At 38.2% G+C, this 22,792-nt stretch overlaps 1 protein-coding gene across 1 annotated transcript; it reads right to left on the bottom strand.

Annotated features, from left to right (window-relative positions):
• Window positions 1-4,084: 4,084 nt before the first annotated feature.
• On the bottom strand, window positions 4,085-8,370 carry LOC107630025 (Aldolase superfamily protein). The gene is made up of 12 exons (XM_088501420.1): window positions 8,028-8,370; window positions 7,860-7,938; window positions 7,697-7,772; window positions 7,517-7,600; window positions 7,088-7,192; window positions 6,503-6,583; window positions 6,351-6,415; window positions 5,661-5,730; window positions 5,512-5,589; window positions 5,177-5,274; window positions 4,933-5,068; window positions 4,085-4,607 (listed from the first exon to the last, which is right to left on the bottom strand). The coding sequence occupies exons 1-12, from the start codon at window positions 8,206-8,208 to the stop codon at window positions 4,461-4,463; spliced, it is 1,200 nt and encodes a 399-aa protein (XP_088357546.1). The 5' UTR covers window positions 8,209-8,370; the 3' UTR covers window positions 4,085-4,460.
• Between the last annotated feature and the right edge of the window lie 14,422 nt (window positions 8,371-22,792).

Genomic DNA, 22,792 nt, shown 5'->3' with positions numbered 1-22,792 from the left:
AAAAATAAATTTATGGATTTTTGCTTGCATTAGCCTTAGCCACTTCATCCTCTTCTTTTCTCCCTTCTTCTATAATCCCTCTACTATTATCCACTTCTTCTCTTACCTCATCATCCCCTTTCCTCCAATTACCTTCCTTTGTTTCATTCCCACCCCCACTGACTCATGAATTGTCATCTTAAATAGATAGACTTGTAAAACTTCGAATCAAACTGACAAATGTAGATTTTATATGTTTTTGCCTTTTATCATCCCCTTTTATCAAACTAATAGACGTAGATTTTCTATGTTTTTTCCTATTAGAATTCTGATTTTCTTTCATCTTCTCTTTCCTCTAGCAAATTTGCTTAGCCTTTAGCCACGGTCCTCACTGCTCTTCTTTAACTCTTCCCCCAACCGGATCCTCTAAATGTAAAATGTAGGCTCTTATTTCATATCCTATGTGATAGAAGATAGTTGTGATAGAAGATAGTTTTGATAGAAATTACAAATGTACTCTTATTTGATTTGAAAATAAATTACTTTGCTATTGCTGCCAACAATTTTAAGTGATCTACATAGAGACTTGGTAATATCCATTATAGCTTAGATTTTCAAGACCTTTTCCTCCTTATCTCTTATCACAAATAAATCTGAATCCAAGACTTTTTCCAATTCTTCTCCTACCTTTCTCTCCAAACTACTAGTTTATCAAGGCTCAGGTAAACCCCATAGTAGACAAGAACATGAGCAAAATATTCCTCTTTGATTGTCATATCTTCATTCCATCTCCTCATATTGAATATGTAATTTTTGAACAGTCGGAAGCACCCTTCTTAATCTTAAGAAGATCCATCTCACTATGAAAGAAATTGGAGTAGGTTTTCTCGATGGTCTATCAACTTAAATCCCTCTAGTTGCCTCCAGATTGTAAAGTTGGCACTAAAGTCACGATCAACAAACAATCTTCCAACCAAACTCCTAGAACACTTCTCAACACCTTCCCCTGATATTATCATCAGCAAATTGCATGATCTGATATTCTTCCACTACAAGACAAATCTTGAGTACCGTCGGATTTACTGTCGGATTTAGCATGCAGAGTAGCGGCGAATTTACCGTTGAATTTACTGGCAATAACGACATCGAATTTGTAAGGTTAAGTAATTACCATCGGATTCTATTTTTCGATGGTAAATCCGATGGTAATATCTAGAGGAAAAATAAATTAATTTGGTGCGTCCGTTACCGACGGGTTTATTGTCGAATTTTTTCGACGGTAACTCCGACGGTAAACGGGTGTAAATTCAAATCACGAACCTTCTTCCCCCTCATTTGAAACCATCGCCACCATCCCTCTCTCTCTCTCCTTCCAGTCGCCGTCACGACCATCTGTCGTCATCACCGAGACCACCACCGTTGGCAACTCCTTTCCGTCGCCGGAAACCCGCCGCAGACCCCTCTTTTTTCTCTTTCTTCCCCTCTCTCTCTCTCTCTTCTTCCAGTGTCATCGTCACTACCATTTGCCCCCACCGCGAGCCCCTTATCTTTCTTCCCTTCTTTTTCCTCTTAGGCTCAACCGCTGCCTCCTGCTCTCTCTGTCTCATTAACACATAACCGAAGCTGCAGTAGTCCCCTTCATTTCAGCAAGCTTCAACACAACTTTGGTGACCACCGCTGCAACATCCACCTCTTTTCTTATTTCTTGCTCTGTTCCTCATTACAGGTTCTCGAACAACTCTTTTCTAATTCCTTTAATTTTAGTTTAATTTAATTTAAGTTTGATTAGAATTTCAATTTTAATTTTGAATCAGTTTCAAAAGTAGTTCAGTTTAGGTTTCTAGTCTTAGTGAATTTAGGTTGATTAAGTTATGTTAGATTCAATACATTAGGTTTTAAAATGTTGTAGTGTTTGGAATTGTCGAATTGTGTTAATTGCTGCGTTGATGACTATTTTTCTGAGAAATTGTTACTAAGATTGTTTAATAATTATTTGATTGTATGAACATTCTCTGTTTTATTGCTGGTTTTAATTGCGTTAATTCACTGATAAAGCTGTTTTGATTGATTTGTTGCTGAGTTCATGAGTTATGCTATTAGTTTGGTGTTATTGATGTTGAGATTTTGAATTGGTACTGAAAGGATGCTTGTTAGTATCATTTTGTATTGTTTACACTTAATATACCAAGTGTTCAACAATATGCCTCAACGAGTTATTAATGAAACTTTGGTTCAATCCTTGAAAATCAATGCTTGCCTTCACATATGCCTTGATGAATGGATGTGAAATGCTTTTAATTGACCAAAATATTAATTTTTGCATAATTGAGATTCTTTGTCTAATAGTACAAGATTAATACAATTTTAAGCTCCTTGATTCTATATAATCCAAGTATGTTAATTTTGGATATTTATTTGGTTTTAGGTTATATTAGAAACGATTTTTAATTCTTGAAATCAATCTTGTGCTATTGATTATAGGAAGTACATTAGTGTTAAACTTGTTCCTCATACTTGCAGTTTATTGTTATAATTTATTGTTGACTTGTTGTGCTGAATTTCTGTTAATTGGTATGATATTTGCAGACATGACGACAGGTAGTGATGCTGCAGATCAGGAGCTGAACGATTATTAGGAGAGGTATCAGGAGATCTTCACCCGCGTGACATCTAGGATGAGCTCAGGCTAGAGTGGAGGGAGTCGCTGGAGCGGCTTCAGTATATGGAGGCTCAGATGGAGGTGTACCAGGCCCAGATGAGTGCCATTGGTGTCGACCTTGCTGGTGACGCACGGACATCATTGTCTTCTGCGCCGCCGACTCAGGGCCACAGGACCCACGACGACGACGATTACCTAGATTTGTGTTATTAGTGTTTCATTTTACTGTTTGATTGTATTTATTTGATGTACTTGACTTTTAATTTATTTGAACATTGTATTATTTATTTTAAATGATAGATTTTCATTATATGAATTCAACATTAATTGTGTGAAAAATAAATTTAAAATTAAAATTAAAATTAAAATTGACCATTTATTTCAAAATTTTTAATAAAAAAATTGACATTACCGTCGGATTTACCGTAGGAATAATTTGACGGTAATAGTACGCGAAACATTTTTTTGGTGCCAACAATACGTCGGAAAAATCTGCGAGTAATGAATTGATTTTTTGAGTTGGCAATCTGTCACAGAAACCGACAGTAATTACTGTTAGACGAAAAAATTCCGACAGTAACCATTTACCAGCGACATTTATACCATTTAATTCATTCTGATAATAAATCTGACGGTAATTTAATTAATTTTCCGACGGTACTCAACATTTTTCTTGTAATGCTTTAAATTTGATCGCAGGGTTATTGTCTAGCATGAGGGCAGCAGTCGCTACCATCCAAATTTGATCAGACTCAGTGAAAAACTCACAAATCACAATTAGAATTCCTCCTAAAATTCTAGTAGAGCACTAAAAAAACCCTAGTACCAGGGCACATATACTTTTTGATAAATAATGACTTGTTTTAGCTTGATTCTTTATATTACGCATTTAGGGAATTTATATTATCACTCTTATTTTGATAATGTCAATCTTTTTTCATAAATCCATACAAACATACAATATAAAACAACATCATATGTGATCATGTTTAAAGTGGCGTTATAAAAAATAAGAGTAATATCATTTCTCTCAGTTTTAATTTGGTCTTTTGATCAATTTTTCGCCATATTTATTAGTAGAAAATGTTGAAATCATGCATAGTGTTCATGTGATATACTGATGTGGATTATATATCATTATTATGATAATTGGGTCTAGTCTCGGTTCGAAATTCGAATTGCAACGGAGCAACCCTAACATTGGTTGTAATGAGCTTTTCCCAATGGAGATGAGGTTAGAAACTTTCTTCAATCCTACATGGAACCTGGCTTCGCAACTGTGTTAGAAGATTGTGCACCCTACTCCCAGTATATTCAGTATCATATTACCCATTAACACAAGTTTTAAGCATACTTAAACGAGACATGCAAAAATTATTAAGTTGTGCGTTCAATCGCACCTTATTCAATTTTCTCTCTCGACTAATTTGAATAATGAACCAGATATCAACTGCAACTCCAATGGATTATTAAGATAACAACATAACCACATTTGTAAACTGTAAACTAGGGTCAAATGGAATTGTTATATTCTAAAGATACCATGATGTTTTCATTTCACAAACAAGCAGAAATGCTTGAAGATCGAAGAACATGCCACATAACCAGATTTTAACCAGTAGAACTATACGGGTAAGAAGGATGAAAAAACCAGGGGAAATACTCAGAAGAAAATGTACAGCTGCAAGACCGGACTCTCCAAGATTTCAAGGTTAGGGGAAACTAAAGAAACACAACAAACGGAGGATTTCCCTTCAGGTGTAGCACCTTCTGTTATTCCTTGAAGCAAAAGATCTATTGAGAGACAAAAGAAAAACTGAATTCATACATTTGGGGGTGGCCAAATTTTCCCCAATAACTCTTCAACTCGCTTTGCCTGATCGGCATGACCATCTAGTCCAGTAGCCAGAAGCTGCACAGCTGCTGGCCCCATGGCTGCTGCAAGGCTAGCTTGGTCCCATTTAACAAGCTGGAAAGATTAAAATGAAGAAGCAGCAGCAGCAAACTAATCAGTAATTACAAACAACCAATCATTTGGCAAATGTGGCAGATGCTTGACCAAGAGCAATATTGATTGAGGTAGCAAAGAGGAAGGTAAATCAGCATAACATGCAACAAGTAGTTTGAAGTTGTTCTTTCACCTAATCTGTTTGATTTTCCTATAATATTTGCAAAGGGGCTAATTGGCATTGACAGTTTGACACTGTCAAGTAATTGTGAGGTCGAGATCTGTTGATACAAACGCAGTCTTGTAATTTGATCTTAAACAATTATGCTAGAGACTTGATCCATACCTCTTCATCTCTAAACACATAGCTGGCAGCAGACTGAGGCGATAACTTCCTAACAAAAGAGTACTTCTCATCAGGAGAAGCAATAGATTCTTTGAGAGACTGCAAGATCTTCAATGGAGCTATGATATAGTCAACCCTACACAAGAAGCAATACAAAGCAAAAAAAGTTCATAGAATATCAAACAAAGAAAGCTAAAATCAGATCTTAAATTGGAAATACGAATGTTGTTAAGTTTTTAAATACCCCAGAAGACTAAATAGATCCTGCTTGTTGCGAACTGCAGCTGCCATCAACTTTGACTTATGCCCATACTTGTGAATATAATTGTAAGCTTTTGTCACCTGAAATTAATAAAAATTCTTTCAGGTATGGGACTTGTCAGATGTTCATTATAGCTATTTCAGCCTAGATTCAGATTATTGGGTAAACCAAGGCACCAGTTGTTTTTATTTCCACAAGTCATACCAACGTTGCAGAATGCAGACTTAGTTCAAGAAGAGCTTTCTTATTTTATTTACAAAAAATTTCTAAGCACAGAGCAAGACGAAGAAACATTATAGCAAGGTTGAATGACAGACCAATGCCAACCCAGGATCCTCTCCTTTCAGCTGAGCTGATTCTATCTCTGGGTCATCCAAATGATTGCGCGCCCAGTCCTGAAAAATTTATACCTAAGATACCCTAATGTCATCCAGTAATACTTTCCCGAAAAAAGGTATGAGATTACCCTTAAGCGGCCAACAAAAATTTGAATCACAGAAGCACCAGCTTGAGCAGCAGCAGCGGCTTGAGCAAAGCTGAAGAATAATATAGAATGAATAGGAATGGATAACAGTGAACAAATTCCTTATATCAAAATTTTATCCTTGGAAAGAAGAAAAAAGAAAAGAACTACTAGTCTAACCCAGGAGATATATCTTTGATTGCTAGAATATAAGCAATCTAAATGCTTTTCTTCTCTAGAATGTTCCATAGGGCTTCTCTAGAAACCTTTCCATACCCTTCTCCAAAATAATGAAAACCACATGTAAACCTCTCTGGTCCTTCCAATATCTCTCAATTATCCTCTTTCACAACTTTACAATATGGCCCATAAGCCTGGTCATTTGAAATTCTGCAGACTTCTATTATCTCAAAATTGTACTATAGAAGGTATCTTTTTTGTCATTTGCCACGGTAGTTAACCTAACGGTCCCATGTTCTTCACTAAATAACTCGTAAAAACTCTTCCATCTATCTTTGATGTCTCGCTCTATGAACAAAACTTGACCCTCTTCATCCTTAATGCATTGCACACCTAACCTAAGGAATATAAATAACAGACATGTGCCTTTGGGATGTTTAATCAAATGACATCCTTCACATATGAACCTCAAAACTCAGAGCATTCAATAAGAATATCACCCCAAACAAATACCTGTAAACAAAAGTCAAGTGGGTTTGTATGCCCTCGGACTCCAACAATCTTGCAGCCTCTATTCCCTACACAAAGGAAAATAATCAATTAGCAAATTAGGTGAAGCATCTGTCTTTCTAAGCTCAGCAGTTCCATTTGGCCTGATAACTCACCTGCCAAGTTGAAGGAATTTTAAACAGAAGACGCTGAGGAGGGATACTAATATCATTGTACAACTTCAACAGGTCATGCACCTGTAACATTTGACAATAGGTTAACATCGAATTTCACAAAGGATGGGTGTTTTCTTACCATGTAATTTGCATTAGCATTAAGGAGATACAGATGTAAAGGTTATTTATATTATCTAAACCGATTAATAGCCACTCAATGTCAGAAACACTTAAAATTGTCTAACATGTTTACGCACACATCCACAAAGGCCCTAGTTTCTTCAATCTGGGCATCGCTTACATCAGAATAGTGAACTTAAAATTAGAAGGTACTATTGCATTTGCTCAAGGCTGGGGTAGACAACAATGAAAATGAATATCATAACTCTTTAAGTCTTCAGAATCAGAAGACTCTGGATTTGGCACCTCCCGCAAAGAAGGCATTGAATTAAATCTGTAAATTCCTTCAACATGATAATCTTATGTTGAAGGCACACGCATACCAATAGATTGTAATGCTTTTCGTTATCAAATTTAAGTTTCTCACTCTGAAGATGGTGGCTGATAAAAAGAAGGGAGCAATACCTTTCTAATAATGGCATGTGTGTCATAAGCAAGCCGTGCATCCACTTCGGTCGAAACACGACCAGGGACCAACTTCGCCATGTCACCTCCGACATTCACCAAAGCCTACAATTCCAAACACCAAACCCACCACTTAAACAATGTTTGACTAGAAAATCAACATTCAAGTCAATACTATTGATAAAGACAATAATATACATAATCAGCAAGTAATGAAGTTAGAGTGAGAAACCAAATAAGAAAGGTGCATGATATAGTGATGAGAAAAAATGATGAAGAGATGAAGAATCTCTTTGATAGATAGTTAAGTATTTATTTAGGATAATGTGTTTTTAATTTTATAATTTTTTTTAAAGTAGACTCTACACTCATCTTCGTTCTCTCCGGACAAAAACCTCTTCATCGTAGAATTGTCCAATACGAGATTACCTTGCTGGAGAAACAAGACAATCTAGCTTCAGTGTTTTCAAGCCCATAACACTCGGAATCAGCCAAAGCCATGTCCACAGCATTCTACCAAAGTAAAAATAATGTAACCTAAGTCACTCAAATATCAAAAGAGAGAAAAATTCAGTTGTCAATTTTTTATTCGTAGAAGAAAGAGCTAACCCTGAAAATAGTATCTGGAAGACCACATATTCCCAAGAGAAGCGAGGAACTAACGGTAGCTGCTGTTGGAGGAAACCTAAACAGAGAAAAAGAAAATAAAAGATCGCAATTTTGATTCAAAAATTGAAGGAAGAAGAATGAATAGAGAAGTGAACGGTGTTACTTTTCGAAGTCATCGAAGATGACGGTGTCGGGAACGATCTCGCTAAAGGCTGAAACCGCGTCCAATTCAGTGGTGGAAGCTGAAGAAGCCAAGCAATGATGGTAAGAATGAAATGCATCTATATATATACACACACGAAAAGGTATCAATTAGAAGAGCAAGTTGTACCGGTTTGGATAGATGAAGCATCGAGAGCGAAGCGAGTTGAAGCTGAAGATGAAGCGCGAAACTGAGGGAGGCAAGTGTTGAAGAAAAGAGTGGAATTACGGAAGGAGAAGGAAGAAGAAGAAGGTGCTGGGGGAATTGAGAGAGCCGCGTATGGCGGAGATTGCAATGTTACCGTCCTCATTTCTGTCTTTCTCGATTTTCGGAAAACTCTACTCACTCACTCCCTGTCTGTCTGACTCTCTCCCACACACACTCTTCACTGAACTTCTAACAATTCAAGACTATGCACTTAGGAATAGGCCAGATCCAAAGGCATATTTTAATTCACAGAATACTACCCATCGATTTTTGTTTTTAATTTAAATTAAATAAATATAAAATTTACAAAAATACATAAAATATAGCATATAGCTTAATTACGTATAATGTCTCATATTAGATTTTGGATACTCAAATTTCAATCTGTATCACAAAAGCTAATTAGGGGTATTGAGTATGCTAGATATGTGCAAAATTAATAAAGATTTCAGTACTCGAGATATACACAAAATTTTAATTGGCATTTCAGTTATCAAATTGTGTGTATAATTGAATTAATGTTATGTTTGTTTGATTTTTATTTTTTTATTTCATTCAATTTAATTCAAATAATTTTAACTTTTAAAATTATAAAAATATTTAATTTAAAATTTAGATGATTATAATTTAAATTAATAATTTAATTTAATTCAATAAAAATAAATATATTTATACAACAATACAAGTATTAGAAATCAATATATTCATGCAGTTAAGGTGATCTTCAACTTATCAAATGTATTCATGCAGTCCTCACTCAACTCGAACTCAACATCTTTCTACAGTAGTCTGGATAAAGGCAATGCTACCTTACTGAAGTCCTTTATAAATTTCCGGTAGAAACCTGCATGACCAAGGAACGAATGGACTTTCCTCACGGAAGAGGGGTAAGGTAAACTAGAAATAACATTTACCTTTGCTGGATCTACAGAAATACCAGTATTAGAAACAACGTGTCCTAGTACAATACCTTGTTTAACCATAAAGTGATATTTTTTAAACTTTAAAACAATGTTTGAACTAACACACCTGTCTAATACTCTAGCTAAACTATCCAAGCAAAGGTTAAATGAATCACCATAAACGCTAAAGTCATCCATGAAAACTTCCATACAGCTCTCAATAAGATCTGAGAAGATACTCATCATGCACCTTTGGAAAGTAGCCGATGCATTACATAAGCCAAAAGGCATCCTCTTGTATGCATACGTTCCAAAGGGACATGTAAAAGTAGTCTTTTCCTGATCTTCAAGAGCTATATGAATTTGAAAATAGCCTGTATAACCATCTAAAAAGCAGTAGTGTGATTTACCTAACAGGCAATCAACCATCTGATCGATGAATGGCAAGAGATAGTGATCCTAGCGGGTGGCCTGGTTGAGACGCCTGTAGTCAATGCAGACTCTCCATGAATTCTGCACTCTAGTTGTTATGAGCTCTCCATGCTCATTCTTCACTGTTGTGACTCCAGACTTCTTGGGCACCACTTGTACTGGGCTGACCCATTCCCTATCTGAGATTGGATAAATGATATCAACTTCAAGCAGTCTAGTCACTTCCTTCTTAACAACTTCTAAGATGGTGGGATTCAGTCTCCTTTGAGGTTGACGGACAGGCCTTGTTCCCTCTTTAAAAAATATCTTGTGCTCACAAACTTGAGGGCTGATGCCTACAATATCCGCCAAGCTCCACCCAATTGCTTTCTTATGTCTTCTCAGCACACTAAGCAACTGCTCCTCCTATTGAGAAGTGAGTTCCCTTGCAATGATAACTGGGAGCTTCTGATTATCCTCAAGGTAAGCATACTTGAGGTGGGGTGGAAGGGGCTTCAACTCCATTTTTTGCTCATGGTTAGGCACTGGATCATCTGGAGCTAGTGATGATGGCGAAGTGTCTTCATTGTGTTCAGAGGGTTTCCCCACACTTGGACCGTGCTCCATGTGCATCTCTTCTATTTCTTCTTGGTGAACTGCAGCCACAGTCTCATTAATGATGTCGCACTGGAAGATGGAATGATCTTCTGGGGGATGCTTCATGACTTCATCCAAGTTGAAACTGACTGCTCTGCCATCTATCTCAAAGGAGTAAATTCCTGAGAAGGCATCTAATTTGAACTTTGAAGTCTTCAGGAATGGCCTTCCAAGCAGGATGGATGATGGTCTTCCTGAGTCATTATGGGGCATCTCCAAAATATAGAAGTCAATAGGAAATGTGAGCCCCTTAATGCTCACCAGCACGTCCTTAGCAATTCCAACCACTGTGACTATGCTTTTATCTGCCAAAATAAAACAAGCTGCCGACCTTTTTAAGGGAGGGAGCCTCAAAGCATCATATATAGACAATGGCATAATATTAACACACGCTCCTAAATCACACATGCAGTCAAAAAATGTTACACCCTCAATGGCACAACTAACCATTCATGGACCCGGATCCCCACATTTTTCTGGTATGGCACCCATTAAAGCAGATATTGAGCTACCTAAGGGAATGGTTTCTAAATCTTGTATTCTATCTTTATGCATGCATAAATCCTTTAAAAATTTCGCATATTTAGGTACCTAGCTAATAACCTCAAAAAGGGGAATGGTTACCTCAACCTTTTTGAAGACCTCCACCATCTTTGGGTCGAGCTCCATCTGCTTTCTAGACTTCCTAGCAAGGTGCAAAAAGGGGATAGGGATGGCGTCTTTTGTAGCTTCAGCTTCCCTTGGTGCGCTAATCTCTGGTTGAGCTGCTTCTTCTTCAACCATGTTTTGTACTTCATCCTCCTCTTCAGCATCCTCCACTTCAACAATATCTTCAACTTGAATGTTCTCCTTTGAGCTTAGCTCTTCATGATTTCTCTCTTGTAGTGTGGTTCCGGACCTCAAAGTGATGGCATTAATTTCACCTTTGGGGTTGGGTAAAGGTTGAGAAGGAATTGTACTGGAGCTTGAAAGCTGATTGTTGGGGGTAGATAATGAATCCATCCGGGAGACAAGAGCTTGTAAAGTGGCATTCAGACCGTTTATGGTAGAGCTAAGTGTATTCTGAATGTCTTGCTGTCCTTGCGCATGAGAACGAAGCATCTCATCATTAGAAGAGGACGAGGGGTAAGTAATCTGAGGAGTCTACTGTTGGTTGTTCTGAGGTGCTTGGGACTGCCTGAGGTGAGGTGCTCTGTAAGGCTGGTTTTGGTTCTGTTGTTGATAGGGAGGGTTCTGCTGATATCGGTTATTCTGATTGTAGTTATTATTCCACCTCTGATTTCCCTGGTTGTCTCAGCCTCCTCTGTTATAGTTATCCCTCCACCCTTGGTTGGAATTGTCTTGCTAGCCTTGGTTATAGTTCCCACCTTGGTTATAATTGCCGCCTTGTAGATAGTATCCTTGGTTCGGGCGGTCATAGAAATTATGAGTATCTGCCAAGGTGTTGTCTTCTTGCTGGAGCTGTGGACATTCATCAGTGTAATGAGTATAACAGGCACATATTCCGCACACTCTTTGATGAACTAACTGTTGACTCTGTTATGGTGGGGGAGGCTGAGGATGTTGTTGATTCAGCTGTAGCTGCTTCAGTATGTTGGTCATCTCTCCCAGAGTCTGTGTGAGAGCAGCAATCTCACTACTAAAGGAAACCCTCGCAACAGCCTTGGGATGGTTGGTCCTATGCCTAGCATTCCGGGTAGATTCAGCTATATCGCCGATCAGCTGCCATACTTCTGTCGCCGTCTTGTACTTCTTCAGAGAGCCATTTTGCAGCATCTAATGTAGTTTTATCCTAAGGCTTCATGTCTTGTGTGAAGTAGCTGATCAATACCATCTGGTCAATCTTGCGGTGAAGACATGAGTTCAGGAGATTCCTGAAGTGTTCCCAGTATTCATAAAGGGTCTCTGACTCGCCTTGGATAATGCAGGAAATCTCCTTCCTTAGTCTATCTGTGACTTCAGCTGGAAAGTATTTTTTTAGGAACTCCCTCCTGAGAAGATCCCAATTGGTAACGACTGCTTCAGGTTGAGTGTAGAACCATTCCCTTGCCTTTCCCTCAAGAGAAAATAGGAAGGCATACAGCCAAATAGTAGTTTCTTCTGCACCATGATGCCTAGTAGTTGAGCAGGCTGTCTGAAAATCCCTGAGGTGCTTGATAGGCTCTTGAGCAGGTAAGCTATGAAACTTGGGCAGTAAGTTGATTAGTGCAATCTTCAGTTCAAAATCTGCAGCCAGATTTGGGTGACGCGTGGTGCACAAAATTACAATCACACCTTTGCAACTCCGCACAACTAACCAGCAAGTGCACTGGGTCGTATGATAAAAAATCAAGCTATGATAAAAATCACACCTTTGCAACTCCGCACACCATGATCCCACGGAGATTGCCGGCTTGAAGCAAGCTATGGTTATCTTGTAAATCTTAGTCAGAAGATTAATGATAAAAATGATTTGTTATGAAAAGTAAATAACATGAATTAAAAGGTACTTGTGATTCAGTAATGAGGAACAGGTTGAGGTTCCGGAGATGCTCTATCGTCTGAATCTCTGCTTTCCTACTGCCTTCTTCTCCAAACACGCATGGCTTCCTGACAAACCCCAATTTGAGGGTTTATCTTGTATTGATTTTTGGGGATTTTATCAACTTTTACCCACATTTATTCAATGAAATAGCATGGTTTTATAACTTCTCCCTTAATTGTGCTTAAGAGTGAAAACATGCTTTTTAGGACTTAAAGTAGCTAAATTTAATTCACCTTGATTCTATTAGACGCCTTGATATGTTTGTTAAGTGATTTCAGATTTAGGAGGCAAAGATTGGATTAAGGGAATGAAGAAAAAGCATGTAAAGTTTGAGAACTCATGAAGAAACGATGGAACCAAAAAGTTGTCAAGCCTGACCTCTTCGCACTTAATTGATCATAACTTGAGCTACAGAGGTCCAAATGATGCAGTTCCAGTTGGGTTGGAAAGCTAACATCCGCGGCTTCGAAACGATATAAGATTTGCCATAGTTGCATCGCGCATAGGGGCGCGCACGCGCACGGTACGCGGGCGCGCCGTTGGTGGCACATGACTCACTTAATGCAACACGTGGCCAGCGATTTTAGAAGCCTTGTAGGCCCAATCCAACTCATTTCTGATGCTATTTAAGCCAAGGATTGAAGAGGAATGGATATACTTTTAATCATTAGTCATAGTTTAGTTTTAGAAGTAGTTAGAGTTAGAGAGAGAAGCTCTCCCTTCTCTCTAGAATTAGGCTTAGGAATTAGGGTTAGATTAGGATCTTATAGTTCTAGGTTTAATTCAAGTCTCCTTCTACTTCTACCTTCAATTGATGATTGCTACACTTTGGTTCTTCTCTCTATCCCTATTCTCTTGTTGTAATTTCTCTTATTTTGTTTCTAGGTTTTGTAATTGAGATACTCTTGTTCTCTTTATTTTCTTTCAATAATGCAATTTGAGGTAATTCATGATAATTGTGATTTCCTTGATTGTTGTTGTTAATTCTTTACATTCAATTGTAGTTAGAATTCATTCTTGTTGTGATTGACTATACTTTTCTTTTGTGCCTTCCAAGTGTTTGATTAAATGCTTGGAAGAATGTTAGACTAGAATTTTATGTTCTTGGCTTGAGAAGGTAACTTAGGATTTCTTGAGTCACTAGTGTCCAATTGATTGATAGTTGATAGCCATTAACTCTAGCCTTCATTAATCCAATTAGTGGAAAGCTAGGACTTATGGACTAGGATTGATATAACTCACTTGACTTTCCTTTGTTAATCGATTTAAGGATGACTAAGTGGGATTAATCCTTGCAACTACCATACTTGTGGCTAGTGATAATGATGAAGACCCTTGACAACCAAACCTTGCCAAGACCATTTTGTGAATAAAGTTTTCCTACCATTTACTATTCACATTCCTCATCCAAAACCCCAAAATAAACAAGTCCATAACCAATAACAAGAACACTACCCTGCAAGTCCTTTGAGAGACGACCCGAGGTCCAATACTTCGGTTTATAAATTTTAGGGGTTTGTACTAGTGACAAACAACTTTTTGTATGAAAGGATTAGTGATTGGTTTAGAAACTATACTTGCAACGAGAATTCATTTGTGAAATTCTATACCATCAAAAATCCATTCGTCACTTCCTTCAATAGCAAGCTGTATGATCCTCTCGGATGAAAAATACCAGGCACGGTCTCTGCACAGCTAATCAACTGTCAGATTTCTCGTCTCGGATGAAAAATACCAGGTACAGCTACTGCACGGCTAATCATCTGTCGGTTCTCACTAGCATCGGAATAGGATCTCTCTATCCTTTTGCACACTGTCACTGCGCCCAAAATTCGTGAGTTTGAAGCTCGTCACAGTCATCCCTTTCCAGATCCTACTCGGAATACCATAGATAAGGTTTAGACTTTCCGGATCCCAGGAATGCTGCCAATTGGTTCTAGCCTTTACCACGAAGGTTCTGATCTCACGGACACGGTCCGTGAATCAGAGACCCAAGAGATACGCACTCAAGCTGTCGCCCAATGACTACGTTGAGCTCAGATAGAACGGGAGTGGTTGTCAGGCACGCGTTCATAGAATTGAGAATAATGATGAGTGTCACGGATCATCATCTTCTCCAGATTGAAGTACGAGTGAGTATCTTAGAATAGAATCAAGCGTGATTGAATAGAAAATAGTAGAAATTGCATTAATTCATTGAAACACGCCAGAGCTCCTCACCCCCACCTATGGAGTTTAGAGACTCATGCCGTCAAAGATACAATATGGAATGTAAAAAATGTCATGAATTGCTAAATAAATCTCTAAAAGTAGTTTTTATACTAAACTAGTAACTTAGGGTTATAGAAAATGAGTAACTAGGTGTAGATAGTGCAGAATTCCACTTCTGGGGCTCATTTGGTGAGTGTTTGGGCTGAGCTTTCAAGCTTCCATGTGCATATGCCTCATATTGGAGTTAAACGCCACCCTGGGTACCAAAATGGGCGTTTAACACCAAAAAGTATGCCAATTCTGCCGTTTTACGCCAGAAAGTTTTTGGCTGGATTTTAACGCCAGTTTGGGCCATCAAATCTCGGGCAAAGTATGGACTATTATGTATTTCTGAAAAGCCCAAGATGTCTACTTTCTAACGCAATTGAGAGCGCACCAATTGGGCTTCTGTAGCTCCAAAAAATCCATTTCGAGTGCAGGAGGATCAGAATCCAACAGTATCTGTAGTCCTTTCTCAGCCTTTGAATCAAATTTTTGCTCAGGTCCCTCAATTTCAGCCAGAAAATACCTGAAATTACAGAAAAATACACAAACTCATAGTAAAGCCTAGAAATGTGATTTTTGAATAAAAACTAATAAAAATATAATAAAAAGTAACTAAGACATACTAAAAACTACCTAAAAACAATGCCAAAAAGGGTATAAATTATCCGCTCATCACAACACCAAACTTAAATTGTTGCTTGTCCCCAAGCAACTAAAAACAAACTAGGATAAAAAGAAGAGAAAATACAATAAATTTCAAAATATCAATGAAGATTAGTTTCAATTAGATGAGCGGGACTAGTAGCTTTTTGCTTCTGAACAGTTTTGGCATCTCACTTTATCCTTTGAAGTTCAGAGTGATTGGCATTCATAGGAACTCAGAATTCAGATAGTGTTATTGATCTTCTTAGTTCAGTATGTTGATTCTTGAACACAGCTACTTTATGAGTCTTGGCCGTGACCCTAAGCATTTTGTTTTCCAGTATTACCACCGGATACATAAATGCCACAGGCACATAACTTGGTGAACCTTTTCAGATTGTGACTCAGCTTTGCTAGAGTCCCCATTTAGAGGTGCCCAGAGCTCTTAAACACACTCTTTTTGCTTTGGACCACGACTTTAACCACTTAGTCTCAAGCTTTTCACTTGACACCTTCATGCCACAAGCACATGGTTAGGGACAGCTTGATTTAGCTGCTTAGGCCAAGATTTTATTCCTTTGGGCCCTTGGTGCACGAATTATGAATCACACTTTTTACAACGCGTACCACTAACCAGCAAGTGCACTGGGTCGTCCAAGTAATACCTTACGTGAGTAAGGGTCGAATCCCACGGAGATTGTTGGTTTGAAGCAATCTATGGTTATCTTGTAAATCTTAGTCAGGAAGTCAATTATGTTTATCAGTTGAATTGTGAATAACCAAGAGAGCATAAATTAAAGGTTACTTGTTGTGCAGTAATGGAGAATATGTTGGAGTTTTGGAGATGCTTTGTCTTCTGAATCTCTGCTTTCCTCTGTCTTCTGATTCACGCACGCACGTCCTCCTATGGCAAGCTGTGTGTTGGTGGATCACCGTTGTCAATGGCTACCTTCCATCCTTCCAGTGAAAACTACGCTCACGCGCTCTGTCACAGCACGGCTAATCACCGGTTGGTTCTCGATCCGGTTGGAATAGGATTTACTATCCTTTTGCGTCTGTCACTAACGCCCAGCCTTCAGGAGTTTGAAGCTCGTCACAGTCATTCAATCCTTGAATCCTACTCGGAATACCACAGACAAGGTTTAGACTTTCCGGATTCTCATGAATGCCGCCATCAATTCTAGCTTATACCACGGAGATTCTGATTAAGGAATCTAAGAGATACTCATTCAATCGTATATAGAATGGAGGTGGTTGTCAGACACACATTCATGAATTGAGGAAGGTGATGAGTGTCACAGATTATCACCTCCATCACAGTTAAGCGCGAATGAACATCTTAGATAGGAACAAGCGTGTTTGAATGGAAAACAAAAATACTTACATTAATTCATCGAGACACAGCAGAGCTCCTCACCCCCAACAATAGGGTTTAGAGACTCATGCCGTCAGAGAATACAAAGTTTAGATCTGAAAAATGTCATGAGATACAAAATAAGTCTCTAAAAGTTGTTTAAATACTAAACTAGTAGCCTAGGTTTACAAAAATTGGATAAACTATGATGGATGATGCAAAAATTCACTTCTGGGGCCCACTTCTGTGTGCTGGGGCCCACTTGGTGTGTGCTGGGGCTGAGACTTAAGCAATTCACGTGCAGAGGCTATTTGTGGAGTTGAACGCCAGTTTTTGTGCCAGTTTGGGCGTTCAACTCCAGTTTTTGATCCTTTTCTGGCGCTGGACGCCAGACTTGGGCAGAGGACTGGCGTTGAACGCCAGTTTACATCATCTATTCTTGTGCAAAGTATGGACTATTATATATTGCTGGAAAGCCCTGGATGTCTACTTTCCAACGCAATTAGAAGCACGCCATTTCGAGTTCTGTAGCTCCAGAAAATCCACTTTGAGTGCAAGGAGGTCAGAATCCAACAGCATCAGCAGTCCTTTTTCAGCCTGAATCAGATTTTTGCTCAGCTCCTTCAATTTCAGCCAGAAAAATACCTGAAATTACAGAAAAACACACAACTCATAGTAAAGTCCAGAAATATGAATTTTTCCTAAAAACTAATAAAAATAGACTAAAAACTAACTAAAACATACTCAAAACTATATGAAATTATCCCCAAAAAGCGTATAAAATATCCGCTCATCAGCCCTCCTATCCATTAATGCTCAAAGCCTTGGATCCTCTTTACCCTTACCTTTTGGTTTAAAGGGTTATTAACTTTTTCTGCTTGCTTTTTCTTTTTCTTCTCTTTTTTTCTTTATTATTTTTGCCATTTTTTTTGAATTTTTTTCCGCAAGCTTTGTGTTTTTAACTGCTTTTTTTTGCTTCAAGAATCAATTTTATGATTTTTCAGATTATCAATAACATTTCTCTTTTTTCATTATTCTTTCAAGAGCTAACATTTTTAACATTCATAAACAACAAATTCAAAAATATGCACTGTTCAAGCATTCATTCAGAAAACAAAAGGTATTGCCACCACATCAAAATAATTAAACTAATTTCAAGATAAAATTCAAAATTCATGTACTTCTTGTTCTTTTGCAAATAAAAACATTTTTCAGTTAAAAAAGGTGAAGGATTCATAGGACATTCATAGCTTTAAGACATAGAAACTAGACACTAATGATCATGTAATAAAGACACAAACATAGACAAAACATAAAGCATAGAATTCAAAAAACAGAAAAATAAGAACAAGGTAATTAAAGAAAAGGTCCACCTTAGTGATGGCGGCTAGTTCTTCTTCTTGAAGATCCCATGGAGTGCTTTAGCTCCTCAATATCTCTTCCTTGCCTTTGTTGCTCCTCTTTCATGGCCTTTTGGTCCTCTCTGATTTTATGGAGGATAATGGAGTGCTCTTGTTGAGGTCCATGAGTGGGCTCTCTTGTTTACTCCATCATCTTTCTAGTGATGGGCTTTTGAGATGAATCTCTCTATCTCTCATGACTCAGAGTTGGAAGCAAATGTCTTCCATTTCCTCTTCCTAGAGGTTTCTCCGGCCTTAGGTGCCATTAGTGGTTATGGAAAGCAAAAAGCTGAGCTTTTCCACACCAAACTTAAAAGTTTTGCTCGTCCTTGAGCAAAATAAGATAGAAGGGAGTAGAAGAAGAATGATGCAATTAATTTTGAAAACTTATTACTGTATACAAGAAAAATTAAGAAAATTTGAAAAGAATTTGAAAAGATATGTAAGTTTTGAAAACGTTTTGGAAGGAATTGAAAAGAATTAAAAAGAGAATTAAAAAAGAATTGGAAAGATTATTAATTTTTGAAAATAGAAATTGAAAGATGAAAGTTTAAAATATGTTTGATGCAAAAAATTATGAATTAAAACATGAAAAATTGAAAAAATTTGAATTGGAAACAAAATTACCTCCCTTGTGTCATCCTGGCGTTAAACGCCCAGAATGCTATCTATTCTGGCGTTTAATGCCCACTTGTCTGCCTATTTGGGCGTTTAACGCCCAGCCAGATACCCTGGCTAGTGTTAAACGCCAGGAATCCTTCTTTACTGGGCGTTTTTCTGAACGCCAAGAATGCTGCCTGCATGGGCGTTAAACTCCCATTCTGCTATCCTTACTGGCGTTTAAACGCCAATAAGCCTGTCCTCCAGTGTGTGCTATTTTTTATGCTATTTTTTTATTTTGCTTTAATTCTGCAGCTGTTTTTATGACTTCACATGATCATCAACCTAAAGAAAACATAAACTAACAATGGAAAATCAAATGAAAAAGTAATTAAGATAGATAAATAAGATTGGGTTGCCTCCCAACAAGTGCTTCTTTAATGTCTTTAGCTGGACTTTTACTGAGCTTTTTAATTTAGTCTCAGTTTTGAGCACTCTTGCTCAACATTGCCTTCAAGATAATGTTTGACTCTCAGTCCATTAAAAATGAACTTTTTGTCAGAGTCAATATCCTGAAGCTCTACATATCCATATGGTGACACACTTGTAATCACATAAGGTCTCTTCCACCGGAATTTCAATTTTCCAGGGAACAATCTGAGCCTAGAGTTAAACAGCAGAACCTTCTGTCCTGGCTCAAAGACTCTAGATGACAGCTTTCTGTCATACCATCTTTTTGCTTTCTCCTTGTAAATTTTAGCATTTTCGAAAGCATTGAGTCTGAACTCCTTCAGCTCATTCAACTGGAGTAATCTTTTCTCTCCAGCTACTTTAGCATCAAGGTTTAGGAACCTGGTTGCCCAGTAGGCCTTGTGTTCAAGAATCATTTTTATGATTTTCAGATTATCAATAACATGTCTCATGTTCATCATTCTTTCAAGAGCCAACATATTTAACAGTCTTAAACAACAAATTCAAAAGACATATGCACTGTTCAAGCATTCATTCAGAAGACAGAAAGCATTGCCACCACATTTAACCAATTAGAATTTCTTTTATTAAACTCGAAATTTTATTGCTTCTTATTCAAAAGATCTACTATTTTATTCATGTTTAATGATGATGAGAAAAATAAAATATAGCTTAATTGGAGATAAAATCAAATAGATACTAATTACTATTATATGACTTCTAAGGTAAACTTTTTATAAGGACACTGTCACAGAGTTAAGGCAGAAATTGGAAATTAACAACCTTTATTCTGGGGGTATGGGGGTTCCTCTGATCCTTGGGATGCTTGGTATTACAGAAGACTTTTGGCGCTTCAGTTCCCTTAAGTCACGTCCCTGCTCCTCTTGTTCTTTAAATATATGGGTCAGCATTTGACTGTGTTCCTTCTGTTGTTTTATTATTTGCTCCATAGCTTCCTGTATCTTGGTGACAGACGTCTCAAGATATTCCCAATATTCCGCTTGAGGAATCTCTGGGAGGAATTCCTGTGCTCTCTTCTTGATAAGATCCTCCTGTGCTTGTTGTCTCTCCATTGATGCTTTAGTGATTGACTTTTCAATTAGGATATATTCAGTTATTCCCATCTTGACTCCAGCGTCCTTGCAGAGCAGAGAAATCACGCTTGGATAAGCCAACCTGGCCTCTTTTGAATTTTTGTTAGCAATCTTATAGAGCTCAGTTGAAATCAGCTGATGAACCTCCACTTCCTTTCCCATCATGATGCAATGAATCATCACTGCTCTTTTAACTGTGACTTCAGAACGGTTGCTAGTGGGCAACAGAGAACGCCCAATGAAGTCCAGCCATCCTCTGGCAACTGGTTTGAGATCCTCCCTCTTGAGTTGATTTGGGACGCCCTTTGTGTTGGTGGTCCACCTGGCTCCAGGGATACATATGTCCTCTAGAATCTTATCCAAGCCAATGTCTGCTCTCATCATCCTTCTGTTGAAGGAGTCTGGATCATCCTTTAGCTGAGGTAGCTTTAATATCTCTCTGATCTTGTCAGGGGTGGTATGAACAATCTTTCCCCTGACCATGGTCCGAAATTCGTAGCAGGCAGTTCCAGATAGTCTTTGCTTGTCAGTCTGCCACATATTAGCATAGAACTCCTGGACCATGTTCCTTCCTATTTTTATTTCAGGATTAGCTAGGACTTCCCAGTTCCTGATTCGAATTTGCTCCTGGATCTCCGGATATTCGTCTTCTTTCAGATCGAATCTAACTTCCGGGATCACTGATCTCAGACCTATTACTTTAAGATAATGGTCTGAATGTTCTTTAGATAAGAACTTCCCTTGATTCCAAAGTGGTTTTGGAACGCTCTCTTTCTTGCCTCTTGGAGTGGATTGTTTTCCTTTGGGAGCCATGATCTTAGTGATCTCGGAAAAACACACCAAACTTAGAGGTTTGCTTGTCCTCAAGCAAAAGAAAAGAAAGGAGAGGGATAGAAGGAGATCGAGGTGCACTTGTTGATGGAGGAGGGGGGAGGCCGAACCCAATTTTAAAGGGGTGGGGGGTGGCTTTTCGAAAAAATGGTAGAGATAAGATAAAAAGATTGAGTTGAAAAAGATAAGATAGAAGATAGAGTTTAATTTTGAAAAGATATGATAGATTTTTGAAAAAGATAACTCTGGATTTTGAAAAAGATAATATGGATATTTGAAAAAGATATGGATTAGTTGAAAAGATTTTTGAGTGAAAAAGATAGATTTGTTTTCAGAAAAGATTTTGAAAAGAGTTGGATTGAATTTGGAAAGATGGATTTTTAGAAATTAAGGATTTTAGAAATCAGGGTTCTTGACATGTTCATGTAAAAATCATGCATTGAAGCATAAAATTTGAAATTAAAATGGAAATACGTGTGGGACAAATGGATTTGGCTCCTCCCTGTCTTCCTGGCGTTTGAACGCCCAAACACTGCTTGTTTTGGGCGTTCAGCGCCCAAATGCTGATCTCCTGGGCGTTCAGCGCCCAGTTGCTGCCATTACTGGCGTTCAACGCCCAGTGGGTGGCCATTTCTGGCGTTGAACGCCCAGATTGCTACCATTACTGGCGTTCAGCGCCCAGTGGATGCCCATTTTGGGCGCTGAACGCCCAAAATGCCCCTTTACTGGCGTTTTCTTGCCATTGAGCTCTTTTACTCTGTTTTGTGTGCCGATTCCTTCTGTAACCCTGTAAACTTATACAAATGATTCTGTACCTTAGTGTCAGTGAACTTTATATAAACAAATAAAAATAAAAATAGGGCAAAAATGCTTAGAGGATTGATGCCCCATGGCTGGGTTGCCTCCCAGCAAGCGCTTCATTATTGTCTTTAGCTGGACCTTGCTGAGCTTTTAATCTAGCTTCAGCCTTGAGCATTCTTGCTCAATGTTGCCTTCAAGATAATGCTTGATTCTCTGTCCATTGACAATGAACTTCTTATCAGAATCAATATCTTGAAGCTCCACATAACCATATGGTGACACACTTGTAATCACGTATGGTCCCCTCCACCGGGATTTCAGTTTCCCGGGGAATAGCCTGAGTCTAGAGTTAAACAACAGGACCTTCTGTCCTGGTTCAAAGATTCTAGATGACAGCTTTCTGTCATGCCATTTTTTTGATTTTTCTTTATAAAGCTTGGCATTTTCGAAAGCTGTGAATCTGAATTCCTCTAGCTCATTTAGCTGGAGCAATCGTTTTTCTCCTGCTAATTTGGCATCAAAGTTTAGGAATCTGGTTGCCCAGTAGGCCTTATGTTCCAGTTCCACGGGCAAGTGGCATGCCTTACCATACACTAGTTGGTATGGAGAGGTCCCTATAGGGGTCTTGAATGCTGTTCTGTAAGCCCACAGAGCATCATCCAAGCTCCTTGCCCAATCCTTTCTACGGGTATTTACTGTCCGTTCCAGGATTCTCTTTAATTCTCTGTTAGAGACTTCAGCTTG

Source organism: Arachis ipaensis, chromosome B1 (assembly GCF_059453495.1).
Source record: "Arachis ipaensis isolate K30076 ecotype BB chromosome B1, ASM5945349v1, whole genome shotgun sequence".
Taxonomy (NCBI): Eukaryota; Viridiplantae; Streptophyta; class Magnoliopsida; order Fabales; family Fabaceae; genus Arachis; species Arachis ipaensis.
The sequence above is the reverse complement of the archived record's forward strand: the minus strand, read 5'-3'. Positions and strand labels throughout refer to the sequence as shown.

Bases quoted from the DNA above. Each gene is read 5' to 3' on its own strand.
- LOC107630025 (XM_088501420.1), bottom strand. From the start codon at position 8,208: ATGAGGACGGTAACATTGCAATCTCCGCCATACGCGGCTCTCTCAATT. The intron at 7,601-7,696 runs GTTAGCTCTTTC...TTACTTTGGTAG, and splicing joins TTCCAGATACTATTTTCAGG to AATGCTGTGGACATGGCTTT. The intron at 5,275-5,511 runs GTCTGTCATTCA...TATTAATTTCAG, and splicing joins AGGATCCTGGGTTGGCATTG to GTGACAAAAGCTTACAATTA.